Below are 15523 nucleotides of genomic sequence, written 5' to 3' on the forward strand. Positions count from 1 at the left end.
GGCGGTCGTGGGGGGGTAAGTTATTTAAGAGTATGTTTGTAGTGCATTCACTTGTGTGCTGTTTCCTGATGAAGGGAGTTTGACTCCCGAAACGTTGATAAAACAAACACATGCTTGTTTAACTTCTAACGGATGTGTAAAGTCTCATAGTGCCGCCTTCAGACCTGGTATATGGATATATATATATATATATATATATATATATATATATATATACATACAAACAAATATAGAAAACCACAGCACTCGCCACCCCAGAAGCGGGGTGCAGTGTCTACACTCACCACTCATAGGGTGGGGTGCATGCAGCCCATGGCCACCTACCCAAATACATACAAATAGAAAATTCAGCACTCACCACTTGTCCTCACAACATCAATAAATAAATGATGGGGGTTTAGTTAGTGAATTGGCCAATGCACGGAAGCCTGCAAACCGCTCGCCAAGGTACCCCACCTTCATGCAGGTCCTACACTATCACAAAGCCTTAAAAATTAAAACCTGGCAACTGTATCACACATAATATAACTGCAAATATGCCCACTAGGTTTAATGTATGCCTGCCACAAATCTTATGGCTTTTAAAGGCATACTAGTCACCTGACACTGGCTGATAAATTACTAAGGAGCAGCTGACACAGGTTTAGAACAATTGAGATTACACAGGGGTGCATGAAAAGGACTGTGACCACGGTTAATAAGAGTTAACCAAAGATCAGTAGCGGATCTTGCCACGGGCAAGCAGGACTTTTGCCTGGGGCGCTGCCTTCAAGATCCGCTGCTGCTGTGCCCCCCGCTGCCCGTTGCCCCCCGCTGCCGCTGTGAAGGGAAACTAGACGCGTACGCGTCTAGTTTCCCTTCGTGGAGAGGACCTTTGCTGTGCGCTGCGCGATGACGTCAGCAGGGCACCAGAACCGGCCCTGCCAAAGATTAACCCCACAATATGCAAACAAATATAGAAAACCACAGCACTCGCCACCCCAGAAGCGGGGTGCAGTGTCTGCACTCACCACTCATAGGGTGGGGTGCATGCAGCCCATGGCCACCTACCCAAATACATACAAATAGAAAATTCAGCACTCACCATAGCAAGCTCACTTATCCTCACAACATGCTGAATTTTCTATTTGTATATATATATATATATCGGTGAAAAGGTGGTACTTAGCGCTACATCAAATGACTGAAAATAAAAAGAGTCTTAGTCCAGAGACAGTGGTAATGTCCAAGTTCTCTGTCTCCAATCCACACTCCCTCTGACAGGGTGGCAGCCGTAATCCAGGTGACCGGTGTTCAGTCTGTCTGTTTTGATGGATCTAGAAAGAAAGTGAAAACAGCGCCTACTAGTGCAGTATATTAGGATCCTTCAAATGAAAACCTCCTTCAGTTCAATAACACCCTTAGAAAAACGCAAGTACCATCATGAGTGGAGTTAACCACTTCATTAAATCGCATGCTCTCAAAATGGGAATTCCCGAACTGGATAGATTTCTCCCTTCAGCTCCAGAACCTCATGGTACTTCTAATGCTCAATGATCACCAATGAAAAGAAAGAAGGCAGCCGAAATAGTGTAATAAAGTTTTAACACCAGTTTAATTGTTAAAAAACAAAGCAAATACCCGTACATCAAAATAGTGTAAGAATAGCTTATCTGATGTGTAGTAGATATAGTTCAGTCTCTGTTCCTCAACGCGTTTCGTCCTTATGGCATCTCAAGCCTGGACTTCATCATTAAGTCCTGATGAAGTCCAGGCTTGAGATGCCATAAGGACGAAACGCGTTGAGGAACAGAGACTGAACTGTATCTACTACACATCAGATAAGCTATTTTTACATTATTTTGATGTACGGGTATTTGCTTTGTTTTTTAACAATTAAACTGGTGTTAAAACTTTATTACACTATTTCGGCTACCTTCTTTCTTTTCATTGGTGATCATTGAGCATTAGAAGTACCATGAGGTTCTGGAGCTGAAGGGAGAAATCTATCCAGTTCGGGAATTCCCATTTTGAGAGCATGCGATTTAATGAAGTGGTTAACTCCACTCATGATGGTACTTGCGTTTTTCTAAGGGTGTTATTGAACTGGTGGAGGTTTTCATTTAAAGGATCCTAATATACTGCACTAGTAGGCGCTGTTTTCACTTTCTTTCTATATATATATATATATATATATATATATGTCTTCAACAGCGAGAGTGCATCCCCACTTTGTGGACAGTTTTGGATACATAATAGACCTCCTGGTCTGTTGGAAGCACCCGCCCATCTGTGACTTATATGGAGGATGTGAGTGCAGGAGCACCTTGGATATATATATATATATATATATATATATATAAGTATATAAATATAAATAAATGTAGTAGTCAGCGGCATTATTATCCTGAGGAAAATGTTCACTTGAATAACATTGAAACGTTGATTACACAACGCTTGTGTCTTCTTTCATTCCCTGACCGGGAGCTGTGAGTGCCGCTGACTACTACATTTATTTATGGACATCCATTTCATGGATATTACCGGGAAGGCACCGGCTTTGCTTAATTACTTATAATTGAATGGAGTGCTGCTGATCTCTACATTGTGTATGTGTGTATATATATATATATATATATATATATATATATATATATGATGAAATAGTGGTAGTACGGCGCCACCGGCTTATGTGAGTAGAGTGTATATAGGGTTATAACAATAGACCCAACCGTAGACACTCCTTGATAAATATAAGGTGTCAGCTAGCCTCCAAGCAGATTTAGGCAGGGATAAGCTACCTAGGATTTAAAAGTGGAAACAGGGGGGATGGGGGCGCCAGCGACCAACGGTGTCTAATGGATTTAGATTAATTATGAAGAAGTGGCAGGATACGTTCAGATAAAATTATAAAATTACATTTAATTTATAAAAAAGGTGGGATAAAATTTTACAAGCATGGGGTAATGTTAAGAATACATACGAAAAATATTTAAAACAAAAAAAAAAAACGCGTTTCATCCATCAGACTTCATCAAGGGGTGATGAAGTCTGATGGACGAAACGCGTTGGGTGTACCTCTGAACTGACCCTCCATTTTTTAAGATAAGCATTGTATTCTTATCTTTTTAGAATATAATTGTTTTTTACTCTCATGTTTTATACTATATAATTGTTTTTTTTTTTTTGTTTTAAATATTTTTCGTATGTATTCTTAACATTACCCCATGCTTGTAAAATTTTATCCCACCTTTTTTATAAATTAAATGTAATTTTATAATTTTATCTGAACGTATCCTGCCACTTCTTCATAATTAATCTAAATCCATTAGACACCGTTGGTCGCTGGCGCCCCCATCCCCCCTGTTTCCATATATATATATAATATATATATATATATATATTTCATGGATTGTCGTGTAAGAACAGTAAACATTAGCTGGGATGGTTATGTAGATGGAGGAGAACAGAGTGTATTGATGTTTCTCTTTACAAGTATTCTAAACATAGTTTCTTCCTGAAAGCCCATTAAACGGTCTGCAGAGCGAGTCGATACAAAGCTCATTGTGTTACCGATCTGTCGTCTTGTCGAGGATACGAAACGTAGAGATTCTGTCATCCTGGTTTGTGTAGCGGAGTCATGTCCTGCTTACCAGTGACAGTATATATTGGCTCTGTGAAAGAGCCATTACTATGTGTCGTCTGGGTATTTGTGAGCTCCCTCGTGTTACGTCTCAGAAGTATATGAAAAGCCCTAATAATATCCAGGGAGGGGGGTATTAAAAGGCTTCTAAGTAACAAATGCTCTTCACATCAAGTTAAATAATATTTAATGGTTTCATTGTTTTGTTTTTTTAATGGACTCTCCCACTGAGCATAATATCAGAAGTAGTACGGGCATGTCCTGCAACAGTCACAAGCTGCACTTCCCTAAATGCCTGCTGTACACCCAGTAGCTACTAACAGCATAAATATTTATTCAGCCGTCACAGGATCTTAATGTACTACACACCTGCAGACAGTTACACATTGTACCGAAATCTGAGCATGCAGCGGATGCCGAAACATATGTGTGATATTCACTGCGGGTTCCACCTGAATGGTCGCCTTTCTTACCCCAAACGCACTATTAATGTTCCAGCCATCGGGTACTTTTTCATTTATTGGCCCAGAACGGTTTCCCCATTAAATCTTAATTGTAATCACATGGTAGATCTAGGACGAGGTAGCCCTTACAGATGTGTCTGTGAGCGTCGCAAGGTACTTTTTACTATCAGATAAAGTGACTTCAGACCAGACGGCGCTTATAACCCCCGACCCCAAGTGTATGACGGCTGGTGAGCCGGGGGTTAGCAGCCTTTGTTTTATGATTGTGTGAATAGCAGAACTGCACTGTTACATGTAACCTGATGGTGATTTATTATTTATTTTTATGTTTTTTTTTCTTCTTCCGCTCCAAGATTCTTTTTTACAAATTGGCACGGGACGAATGAAAGCGAGTCGCCGGTCTGGAGGTATTACCCCAAAAAGCAGAGAGACCCTTATGAAAGCAAACAGGTCCAGGAAGGGACCCCGATTCTTGATGCCAGCTCCCTGGATTACATATTCGCACAGGTACAATCTAGCAGGTGCCAGCGCAGGCAGAGTGTTTTTTATTTGGGTTTTTTTTTTTTTATAAGGTTTCTATTTTTCTTAAAAGATTGATCTACGTCAAGTACTTTGAGGACATTGTTAAATATAGAGGTGTCCGCTTACACCTAATATCTTTCTGCCATATGATGCGAGCTGCCCAGCACAACTAAGCCAATATGGCTAGCATAGGGAATCATTGCGTCTTAGCCGCATGCCGCTCATAGTGAACCAGGAATTGGTATAACACAAGTACTTGGTCGCAGATAAAATATAACGGAACGTTTTGCAGTGAATATACGCGGCTGCTCGTATCGGAACCCTTTCTACACGGATTTGAGACTCCTTGGTCAATATGTGCTAGCAAAGTAGTTTTGTCGAATAGGTTACTTATAATCTACAGCAGGGATATGATATTCCGCATAATAATAATACTAGTGCACGTACCATGGAATTTGATCTAAGGAAATTGTGGGAAGAGTCCGTTTGCTAACCTTTAGTATCACAAATTAATTAGCCAGTCACATCCATCTTTTGGGTCCTTGTACTTATGCAATATAAAATCTGTACTATGTAATACACATTTGAGATATTATACAGTGGTCCTTGTGACTGGCTGCCCTGCAAACAGCCTGTTGGCATTACCTGTGGCACAGTATAGATCATTGTATAATGAAATGTATAATCGTGGTTAGAGGTGGCCCCGCCTTCTGCCAGGATAAGCCGATTGTAAAAACTTCTTAGTCATTTTTTTTTTACTTTTTGGAAAATTATTCCGATCACTTCTGCTTTATAAATAGTGGAGAATTGGGTTAAGTCTGTCCCTGAACATAAATAAAATTCATGTTATTGCTTTTAACAGGGCCAGTATGAGTTGGTGAAGTGTCTGGCACCTGTTCGAGAACCTAAAACGGAATCGGAGGTGCATGAGATAGAGAATGAGTGCCTGGGAATGGCTGTGCTAGCCATATCGCACTACGCCATCAAGAGGAAGATGCAGCTGCCGGAAATCCCAAAGGACATAAGGTTAGTACCAATTGGGAGACGGAAATGCTATGATTTACATCAGTCTCTGCATTGTCCATTATTTTGGTTTATTGATGGAAGTGTTTGGTTCTGGGACACAAGCCTGTCCCTAAGGATGTGTTCTAAAGGATAGGTGTGTAAATGGTTGGAATGGTCTATTTTCTGAGAGCATACACCATTCTTTTAGTGAATGGGAAAAGTGCTTGTTCCTAATTGTCATGATACAAAAGGTTACGTCCACACATTTCATGGTGCTTCATGCAGTGCTTGTCTAAATGATACCTAAATGGTTTCCTGGTGGTATTCCATGCACAACCCCACCGTACTCGTAGTTTACACAATGTCCCTGATGAAGTCCTACACAACAGTGGATGAAACGCGTAAGATAAAGCCCTCTTCTTGTCCACCACTTTGTAAGAGAGCAGGACTTGCACAGGAACAGAGGATCTGCATTGAATCCAGGAGAACAACCTGAATTTCCAGAGTCTCATAGATGTTCAGGGAGAATAGATACATATGTAGAAAAACAAGTCCTAGATCGATGCAAAAATAAATGTTACTTTCGGTCCTGCGTCCCCTGCCCTTCCTTCCCGGTCTTTCATTCATGACAGCAGACCATGTCCTCCCAGGCTAGGTAGGGTATGTCCCGTCTTCCTAGCACTGGGGACTGACCAAAATGTACAAATATTACATTGCTTAATAGTCAACCTGATTAGCAATGTATGGGGATGATGTCTGTATTTTAAATAGTCTCTAATAATGGTGTGGAAAGTTTGTATGTTGTTTACTTAATCTTGGGAAAAGACAACAAGAAATGTTTCTCTTGAAAAATAAAAATGTATTGTATTCTTTGCATCAAACAGTGAGTACCTGTCTTTACTATGCATATGTGTGTGTTGCAGTCTAACGATACGCGTGGTCTTTTTTTTCTATTATTACTTTTCAGCTACAAGAAATACATTCCGGAAACATTAAACAGAACCATCAAGCAGAGAAATATTCTGACTCGCATTCGGATTAATAACGTTTTCAGGAATTTCCTAAAAGAATTCAACAACAAAACCATCTGCGACAGCAGCGTGTCGCCCCACGACCTGAAGGTGAAGTACATGTCCACGCTGGAGACGCTGACTAGGAATTACGGTGCTGAAATCTTCGAGACAACCTCATTAAAGATCTCCTCTGAGAATGAGCAAAATGGCTTTTCCGTCAGTGAGGTGTACGAGGTAATGGTGACCGGGAACGACGGGATTCTGTGGAGGCAAAAACCAGCCGTAAGTTATAAAGACAGAATTACATACATATATATGTATGTATGTATGTGAATTGCTGAGTTACATGGATGCTATATGTTTGAGGACCTACAGTAATTGTACTTTCTCTAACGTCCTAGTGGATGCTGGGAACTCCGTAAGGACCATGGGGAATAGTGGGCTCCGAAGGAGGCTGGGCACTCTAGAAAGATTTATGACTACCTGGTGTGCACTGGCTCCTCCCACTATGACCCTCCTCCAAGCCTCAGTTAGATTTCGTGCCCGGCCGAGGTTGGATGCACACTAGGGGCTCTCCTGAGCCCTTAGAAAGAAAGTATAGTTTAGGTTTTTTATTTTCAGTGAGACCTGCTGGCAACAGGCTCACTGCAGCGAGGGACTAAGGGGAGAAGAAGCAAACTCGCCTGCTTGCAGCCGGATTGGGCTTCTTAGGCTACTGGACACCATTAGCTCCAGAGGGATCGACCGCAGGCCCAGTCCTTGGTGTTCGGTCCCGGAGCCGCGCCGCCGTCCCCCTTACAGAGCCAGAAGCAAGAAGAGGTCCGGAAAAACGGCGGCAGAAGACATCAGTCTTCACCAAGGTAGCGCACAGCATTGCAGCTGTGCGCCATTGCTCCTCATACACACTTCATACTCCGGTCACTGAGGGTGCAGGGCGCTGGGGGGGGGGGCGCCCTGAGAAGCAATAATAACACCTTGGCTGGCAAAAACTCCACAATATATAGTCCCAGAGGCTATATATGTGGAAAATACCCCTGCCAGAATATGGAAAAAAGCGGGAGAATAGTCCGCGGAAAAGGGGCGGAGCTATCTCCTGCAGCACACTGGCGCCATTTCTCCTTCACAGATCCGCTGGAAGGAAGCTCCCTGGCTCTCCCCTGCAGTCTACACTACAGAACAGGGTAAAAACAGAGAGGGGGGGCACTAAATTTAGGCGCAGTATATATATATTATAAAAAGCAGCTATAGGGGACATAACTCAGTTAGTCCCTGCATTATATAGCGCTCTGGTGTGTGCTGGCATACTCTCACTCTGTCCCCCCAAAGGGCTTTTGTGGGTCCTGTCCTCATTCGGAGCATTCCTTGTGTGTGTGCGGTGTGTCGGTACGGCTGTGTCGACATGTTTGATGAGGATAATGATGTGGAGGCGGAGCAGATGCCTTTAGAAGGGATGTCACCCCCTGCGGGGCAGACACCTGAGTGGATGGGCTTATGGAAAGTAATGAGTGCACGTATAGACTCCTTATATAAGAAAATCGACGACATGCCAAATGTGGGACAGCCGACTTCTCAGCTCGTGCCTGCCCAGGCGTCGCATGGGTCGTCAGGGGCTCTAAAACGCCCGCTACCTCAAGCAGACCCAGATGTCGACACTGATACTGACACCAGTGTCGACGACGATGAGTCTAACCTGATGCCCACTAAGGCCATTCACTGCATGATTGAGGCAATGAAAGAGGTGTTACACATTTCTGATATAACTACAGGTACCACTAAAAAGGGTATTATGTTTGGAGAGAAAAAACTACCCGTAGTTTTTCCCCCATCAGATGAATTAAATGAAGTGTGTGAAGAAGCGTGGGCTTCCCCTGATAAAAAATTGGTAATTCCTAAGAAGGTACTAATGGCGTTCCCTTTCCCGCCAGAGGATAGGTCACGTTGGGAAACACACCCTAGAGTGGATAAAGCGCTCACACGTTTGTCTAAAAAGGTGGCACTACCGTCTCCGGATACGGCCGCCCTCAAGGAACCTGCTGATAGAAAGCAGGAGGCGATCCTGAAGTCAGTATATACACACACAGGCATTATACTTAGGCCAGCTATTGCGTCAGCTTGGATGTGCAGTGCTGCCGCTGCGTGGTCAGATAAACTGTCAGAAAATATTGACACATTAGACAGAGACACGATCCTGTTAACCATAGACCATATAAAAGACTCAGTCTTATATATGAGAGATGCACAAAGGGAAATCTGCCGACTGGCATCTAAAGTAAGTGCATTGTCCATTTCTGCTAGGAGAGGCTTATGGACTCGCCATTGGACAGGAGATGCGGATTCAAAAAAAAGCACATGGAAGTGTTACCATATAAGGGTGAGGAATTATTTGGGGATGGTCTCTCGGACCTAGTTTCCACAGCAACGTCTGGGAAGTCAGCATTTTTACCCCATGTCCCCTCACAGCCTAAGAAGGCGCCGTTTTATCAGGTTCAGTCCTTTCGGACCCAGAAAAACAGGCGTGGAAAAGGCGGGTCCTTTCTGTCCAGAGGCAGAGGTAGGGGAAAAAGGCTGCAACAAACAGCAGGTTCCCAGGAGCAAAAGTCCTCCCCCGCTTCTTCTTCCAAGTCCGCCGCATGACGGTGGGGCTCCACAGGCGGAGCCAGGTACGGTGGGGGGTCGCCTCAAAAATTTCAGCGATCAGTGGGCTCGCTCACAGGTGGATCCCTGGATCCTGCAAATAGTATCTCAGGGGTACAAGCTGGAATTCGAGGCGTCCCCACCCCACCGGTTCCTAAAATCTGCCTTGCCGATTGCTCCCTCAGACAGGGAGGCGGTGCTAGCGGCAATTCACAAGCTGTATTCCCAGCAGGTGATAATCAAGGTACCCCTACTTCAACAAGGCCGGGGTTATTATTCCACACTATTTGTGGTACCGAAACCGGACGGTTTGGTGAGACCCATTCTAAATTTGAAATCCTTGAACACGTACATAAAGAAATTCAAGTTCAAGATGGAATCGCTCAGGGCGGTTATTGCAAGCCTGGACGAGGGGGATTACATGGTATCCCTGGACATCAAGGATGCTTACTTGCATGTCCCCATTTACCATCCTCACCAGGAGTACCTCAGATTTGTGGTACAGGATTGCCATTACCAATTCCAGACGCTGCCGTTTGGACTGTCCACGGCACCGAGGGTATTTACCAAGGTTATGGCGGAAATGATGATACTCCTTCGAAGAAAGGGAGTTTTAATTATCCCGTACTTGGACGGTCTCCTAATAAAAGCGAGGTCCAAGGAACAGTTGTTGGTGGGAGTAGCACTATCTCAGGAGGTGCTGCACCAGCACGGCTGGATTCTGAATATCCCAAAGTCACAGCTGGTTCCGACGACACGGCTACTGTTCCTGGGTATGATTCTGGATACAGTCTAGAAGAAAGTGTTTCTCCCGGAGGAGAAAGCCAGGGAGTTGTCATCTCTAGTCAGAGACCTCCTGAAACCAAAACAGGTATCAGTGCATCGCTGCACACGGGTCCTGGGAAAGATGGTAGCTTCTTACGAAGCAATTCCCTTCGGCAGGTTCCATGCCAGAATCTTTCAGTGGGACCTGTTGGACCAGTGGTCCGGATCGCATCTTCAGATGCATCGCTTAATAACCCTGTCTCCAAGAACCAGGGTGTCTCTACTGTGGTGGCTGCAGAGTGCCCATCTTCTAGAGGGCCGCAGGTTCGGAATACAGGACTGGGTCCTGGTGACCACGGATGCCAGCCTTCGAGGCTGGGGGGCAGTCATACAGGGAAGAAACTTCCAAGGACTTTGGTCGAGTCAGGAGACTTCCCTTCACATAAATATTCTGGAACTAAGGGCCATCTACAATGCCCTAAGTCGAGCAAAAGCCCTGCTCCTACACCAGCCGGTGCTGATCCAGTCAGACAACATCACGGCAGTCGCCCATGTAAATCGACAGGGCGGCACAAGAAGCAGGATGGCGATGGCAGAAGCCACAAAAATTCTCCGATGGGCGGAGAATCATGTACTAGCACTGTCAGCAGTGTTCATTCCGGGAATGGACAACTGGGAAGCAGACTTCCTCAGCAGACACGACCTCCACCCGGGAGAGTGGGGACTTCACCCAGAAGTCTTCCAGATGCTGGTAAACCGTTGGGAAAAACCACAGGTGGACATGATGGCGTCCCGTCTCAACAAAAAGCTAAAGAGATATTGCGCCAGGTCAAGGGACCCTCAGGCGATAGCTGTGGACGCTCTAGTGACACCGTGGGTGTACCAGTCGGTTTATGTGTTCCCTCCTCTGCCTCTCATTCCAAAGGTATTGAGAATAATAAGAAAGCGAGGAGTAAACACAATTCTCGTGGTTCCGGATTGACCAAGACGAGTGTGGTACCCGGAACTTCAAGAGATGCTCTCAGAGGACCCGTGGCCTCTGCCGCTCAGACAGGACCTGATACAGCAGGGGCCCTGTCTGTTCCAAGACTTACCGCGGCTGCGTTTGACGGCATGGCGGTTGAACACCGGATCCTAAAGGAAAAGGGTATTCCGGAAGAAGTCATTCCTACGCTTATTAAGGCCAGGAAAGATGTTACGGCAACGCATTATCACCGCATATGGCGAAAATATGTTGCATGGTGCGAGGCCAATAAGGCCCCAACAGAGGAATTTCAACTAGGTCGATTTCTGCATTTCCTGCAAGCAGGAGTGGATATGGGCCTAAAACTAGGCTCCATTAAAGTACAGATCTCGGCTCTGTCGATTTTCTTTCAAAAAGAACTAGCTTCAGTACCTGAAGTTCAGACTTTTGTGAAAGGAGTGCTGCATATTCAGCCCCCGTTTGTGCCTCCTGTGGCACCTTGGGATCTCAACGTGATGTTGAGTTTCTTAAAATCACATTGGTTTGAGCCACTAAAAACCGTGGATCTGAAATATCTCACGTGGAAAGTGGTCATGTTATTAGCCTTGGCTTCAGCCAGGCGAGTGTCAGAATTGGTGGCTTTATCATGTAAAAGCCCTTATCTGATTTTCCATATGGATAGGGCAGAGTTGAGGACTCGTCCCCAATTTCTCCCTAAGGTGGTGTCAGCGTTTCACCTGAACCAGCCTATTGTGGTGCCGGCGGCTACTAGTGAATTGGAGGACTCCAAGTTGCTAGACGTTGTCAGGGCCCTGAAAATATATGTTTCCAGGACGGCTGGAGTCAGAAAATCTGACTCGCTGTTTATCCTGTATGCACCCAACAAGCTGGGTGCTCCTGCTTCTAAGCAGTCTATTGCTCGCTGGATTTGTAGTACAATTCAGCTTGCACATTCTGTGGCAGGCATACCACAGCCAAAATCTGTAAATGCCCATTCCACAAGGAAGGTGGGCTCATCTTGGGCGGCTGCCCGAGGGGTCTCGGCTTTACAACTTTGCCGAGCAGCTACTTGGTCAGGGGCAAACACATTTGCAAAATTCTACAAATTTGATACCCTGGCTGAGGAGGACCTGGAGTTCTCTCATTCGGTGCTACAGAGTCATCCGCACTCTCCCGCCCGTTTGGGAGCTTTGGTATAATCCCCATGGTCCTTACGGAGTTCCCAGCATCCACTAGGACGTTAGAGAAAATAAGAATTTACTCACCGGTAATTCTATTTCTCGTAGTCCGTAGTGGATGCTGGGCGCCAATCCCAAGTGCGGATTGTCTGCAATACTGGTAAATAGTTATTGTTAACTAAAGGGTTATTGTTGAGCCATCTGTTGAGAGGCTCAGTTGTTTTCATACTGTCAAACTGGATATAGTATCACGAGTTGTACGGTGTGATTGGTGTGGCTGGTAAGAGTCTTACCCGGGATTCTAAATCCTTCCTTATTATGTCTGCTCGTCCGGGCACAGTGTCCTAACTGAGGCTTGGAGGAGGGTCATAGTGGGAGGAGCCAGTGCACACCAGGTAGTCATAAATCTTTCTAGAGTGCCCAGCCTCCTTCGGAGCCCGCTATTCCCCATGGTCCTTACGGAGTTCCCAGCATCCACTACGGACTACGAGAAATAGAATTACCGGTGAGTAAATTCTTATTTTCTCTAACGTCCTAGTGGATGCTGGGGACTCCGTAAGGACCATGGGGAATAGCGGGCTCCGCAGGAGACTGGGCACTCTAAAGAAAGATTTAGTACTATCTGGTGTGCACTGGCTCCTCCCTCTATGCCCCTCCTCCAGACCTCAGAATCTGTGCCCGGCCAGAGCTGTACTTTTGCTGTGACCGTACTCATTAGCAAATACAAAGCCGCTCGTAGTTTATTGCTCGGCTGTGCATTTACTGGTAGCTGAGGTCCGTGTGATACGATCTCAAAAGAGGTCCTGTGAGGCCTTATGAGCAATAATTGCTGGATCATTGGATGAACAGAAATTATAATAAGGGGTTAATGTAATTGCCCACCAGTTCCAGGCATCCCTGAGTTTGCCACGTTTTAGTTTTTGCCTTTTAAATTATTACTGATTTAAATCTAGCAGGTGGGTCGCCAAATTCTCTGAGTGCCTGTAAATTTTAAACCCTCCCAAGGTGTATTCAGGGTCCATCCGGTGAGTATAGGTCAAGTATCCGGCATATTGGTCAGTTAGGGGTCTGATGACAAGTCATTCTCTTTCCTGGGGAGATTGGTGGTTATTCAGATGTGGCATCCTGCGCCGCAAAGGTTAGCTGTACTGCGCAAATGCTCGGGACCCGTTCTGCAACACAGGACGCAGGATGGCAGCAGACTGTCAGTGATTCACTGATGCTGTTTGGGGGCAGTGAGGGGGTGGTGACAGCCTATGTTATACCCGTGTAGGTGTTGGGAAGAGTCCAGGGATCTCCGTTGCTGAACGGAGATTTGCTGGGCTCTGCCACGGTTGGCTTGTGCGTCTGCTTGGAAGCCACAAGCCTCCCGATGGTATTAGGGAACATCCGATACTGCATCATTGGACGCAGTTCAGATCAGTAATGTAGCAAGAGGCGTGACGCCCCCTGCTGCATTACCGTATTACTGCTATCGCTGCTGTTTCTATGTAATCAGCAGCAGCTCCTCCAACCACAGCTGAAAGAGGGTCCATTGTGCGAAGGGATATATCTGCTATAAAATGTTGCTTTTCAGGTGCAGTGACTTTTTGTTGTTCATGGATGTATGGGGGCAACCAGCGTCTGATTTGTCACTCGCTTTACCTGCAGTCTGTGCTCAATGAAAAAGAAAAGAAGTTAAAGCGAAAGAAAGGAGAAAATAAAAACAGAATGGATAAAAAGGCGACCAACAAAGAGCAGTGGATCAGCTTCTCGTATTTCCCTGAGATTACTCACATCGTGGTGAAAGAGGAAATGGTTGTGGTCAATAATCAGGACAACAAGTGCATGGTAATGCAAGGGCGATCGTGTCCGCGGCAGAACATTGTAAAAGGATATTTGCTTTTAAAATTGACATCTTGGATGATACCGTTGGGAGGGAGAGCCGGCCTTGCAGTTCTGATAGCATGGCGCCCTGGAGACATTACATTGTGTGTGGGATGTGAGCAGCGCTGATTGTACGGGTCTTCCCCCAAAAGTATCGTTCAGGTGCTGTGCAAATAAATGTCCATTTATTAAAAGGCCAGTAGTGGCATTGTATTATAGCCTATCTGATCTGCACATTTACTGTTCACTGTTACCCTTCAGCAATGGCCCCTGGTACCTTTTATAAAACTTACCTTGGACATGCACGCTGCAATATCGCAGAGTACAAAGACCAGTTATCACCCTGGGGCGTAATTCCGACAATGGCGGCGGGCGGCCTCAACCGCCAGCAGTTTCGGCAGTGATCTCCCAGCTCGCCCAATATCTTGTCTAATATCCGCTACAAGTTTGGGTGTAAAATAATAACCGATAAGCACCCAGAGAATTGTATTTGACGTGTCTGTATACCGAGGGCATGATTTATATTTTGCACATTATGCACAAGACCCGTGTGTTCAGGATGGTGTAATGTGTTTGGGATACATTTTTAATAGCCCCGTTCTCCTTTTTTGTTCTGATCAGTGAATTGAAGTCCTTTTTACATGTTTCTGTTCATTCAGGAGCTGAAACTGTCCTCTCCAGAGGCGGCGCTCTCCTTTACCGCCCTGGTGGACGGGTACTTCAGACTCACGGCAGACGCCCACCACTATCTCTGCACGGACGTGGCCCCTCCATTGATAGTTCACAGCATAATGAATGGATGTCACGGGCCTATTTGGTAAGTCGGCGATTGTAGTAAGTGTTGAAATGATGTGTTTTTCGGTGAAGGTTGTATAATGCCAAACCAACCTTTGATTGGGCCTAATTCTCTGTGTACATGCCTATCGCACCTGCTTCACCTCTTATCAAGGTGAAGCAGTAACGCTGAGATGTATTAATATCTCATCCGCCCGAGAAGTAGAGAGAAAACAATCGCCCTGGATCTGGGCATTTGGCACTTCCCACCATAATCTACATCTCCCCTGTAAGTCTTTGAGAGAGATAAAGTACTAACCATTAACTCCTAACTAATTTCAAACACAGCCTGTGAAATGGCAGCTAGGAGCTGATTGGCTGGTACTTTGGGGGTCATACAGGCCTGATCGTTCGCTAGCTTTTTTTGCAGCGCTGCGATCAGGTCAGAACTGCGCATGCGTATGCACCGCAATGCGCAGGCGCATCGCACGGGTACAAAGCGGATCGTTACTGTGCGATGGCTTTAACGAAGAATCCATTCACACAGCCAATCGCAAGGAGATTGACAGGAAGAAGGCGTTTGTGGGTGTCAACTGACCGTTTTCTGGGAGTGGTTGGAAAAACGCAGGCGTTCCCAAGCGTTTGCAGGGCGGGTGTCTGAAGTCAATTCCGGGCTCAGACAGGCTGATGTGATCGCAGCGGCTGAGTAAGTCCGG

The 15523-nt window shown here is 45.5% G+C and overlaps 1 protein-coding gene across 2 annotated transcripts in view; it reads left to right on the top strand.

Annotated features, from left to right (window-relative positions):
• JAK1 (Janus kinase 1) overlaps positions 1 to 15523 on the top strand; it is a 176566-nt gene that overhangs the window by 127159 nt on the left and 33884 nt on the right. For both annotated transcript variants that reach the window (XM_063939173.1, XM_063939174.1), the window contains exons 4-8: positions 4440 to 4593; positions 5471 to 5634; positions 6581 to 6908; positions 13818 to 13997; positions 14693 to 14850. In XM_063939173.1, the coding sequence (XP_063795243.1) occupies positions 4440 to 4593; positions 5471 to 5634; positions 6581 to 6908; positions 13818 to 13997; positions 14693 to 14850 (984 nt within the window). The remainder of the gene's footprint in view (positions 1 to 4439; positions 4594 to 5470; positions 5635 to 6580; positions 6909 to 13817; positions 13998 to 14692; positions 14851 to 15523) is intronic.

This window comes from Pseudophryne corroboree, chromosome 9 (genome assembly GCF_028390025.1).
Source record: "Pseudophryne corroboree isolate aPseCor3 chromosome 9, aPseCor3.hap2, whole genome shotgun sequence".
NCBI lineage: Eukaryota > Metazoa > Chordata > Amphibia > Anura > Myobatrachidae > Pseudophryne > Pseudophryne corroboree.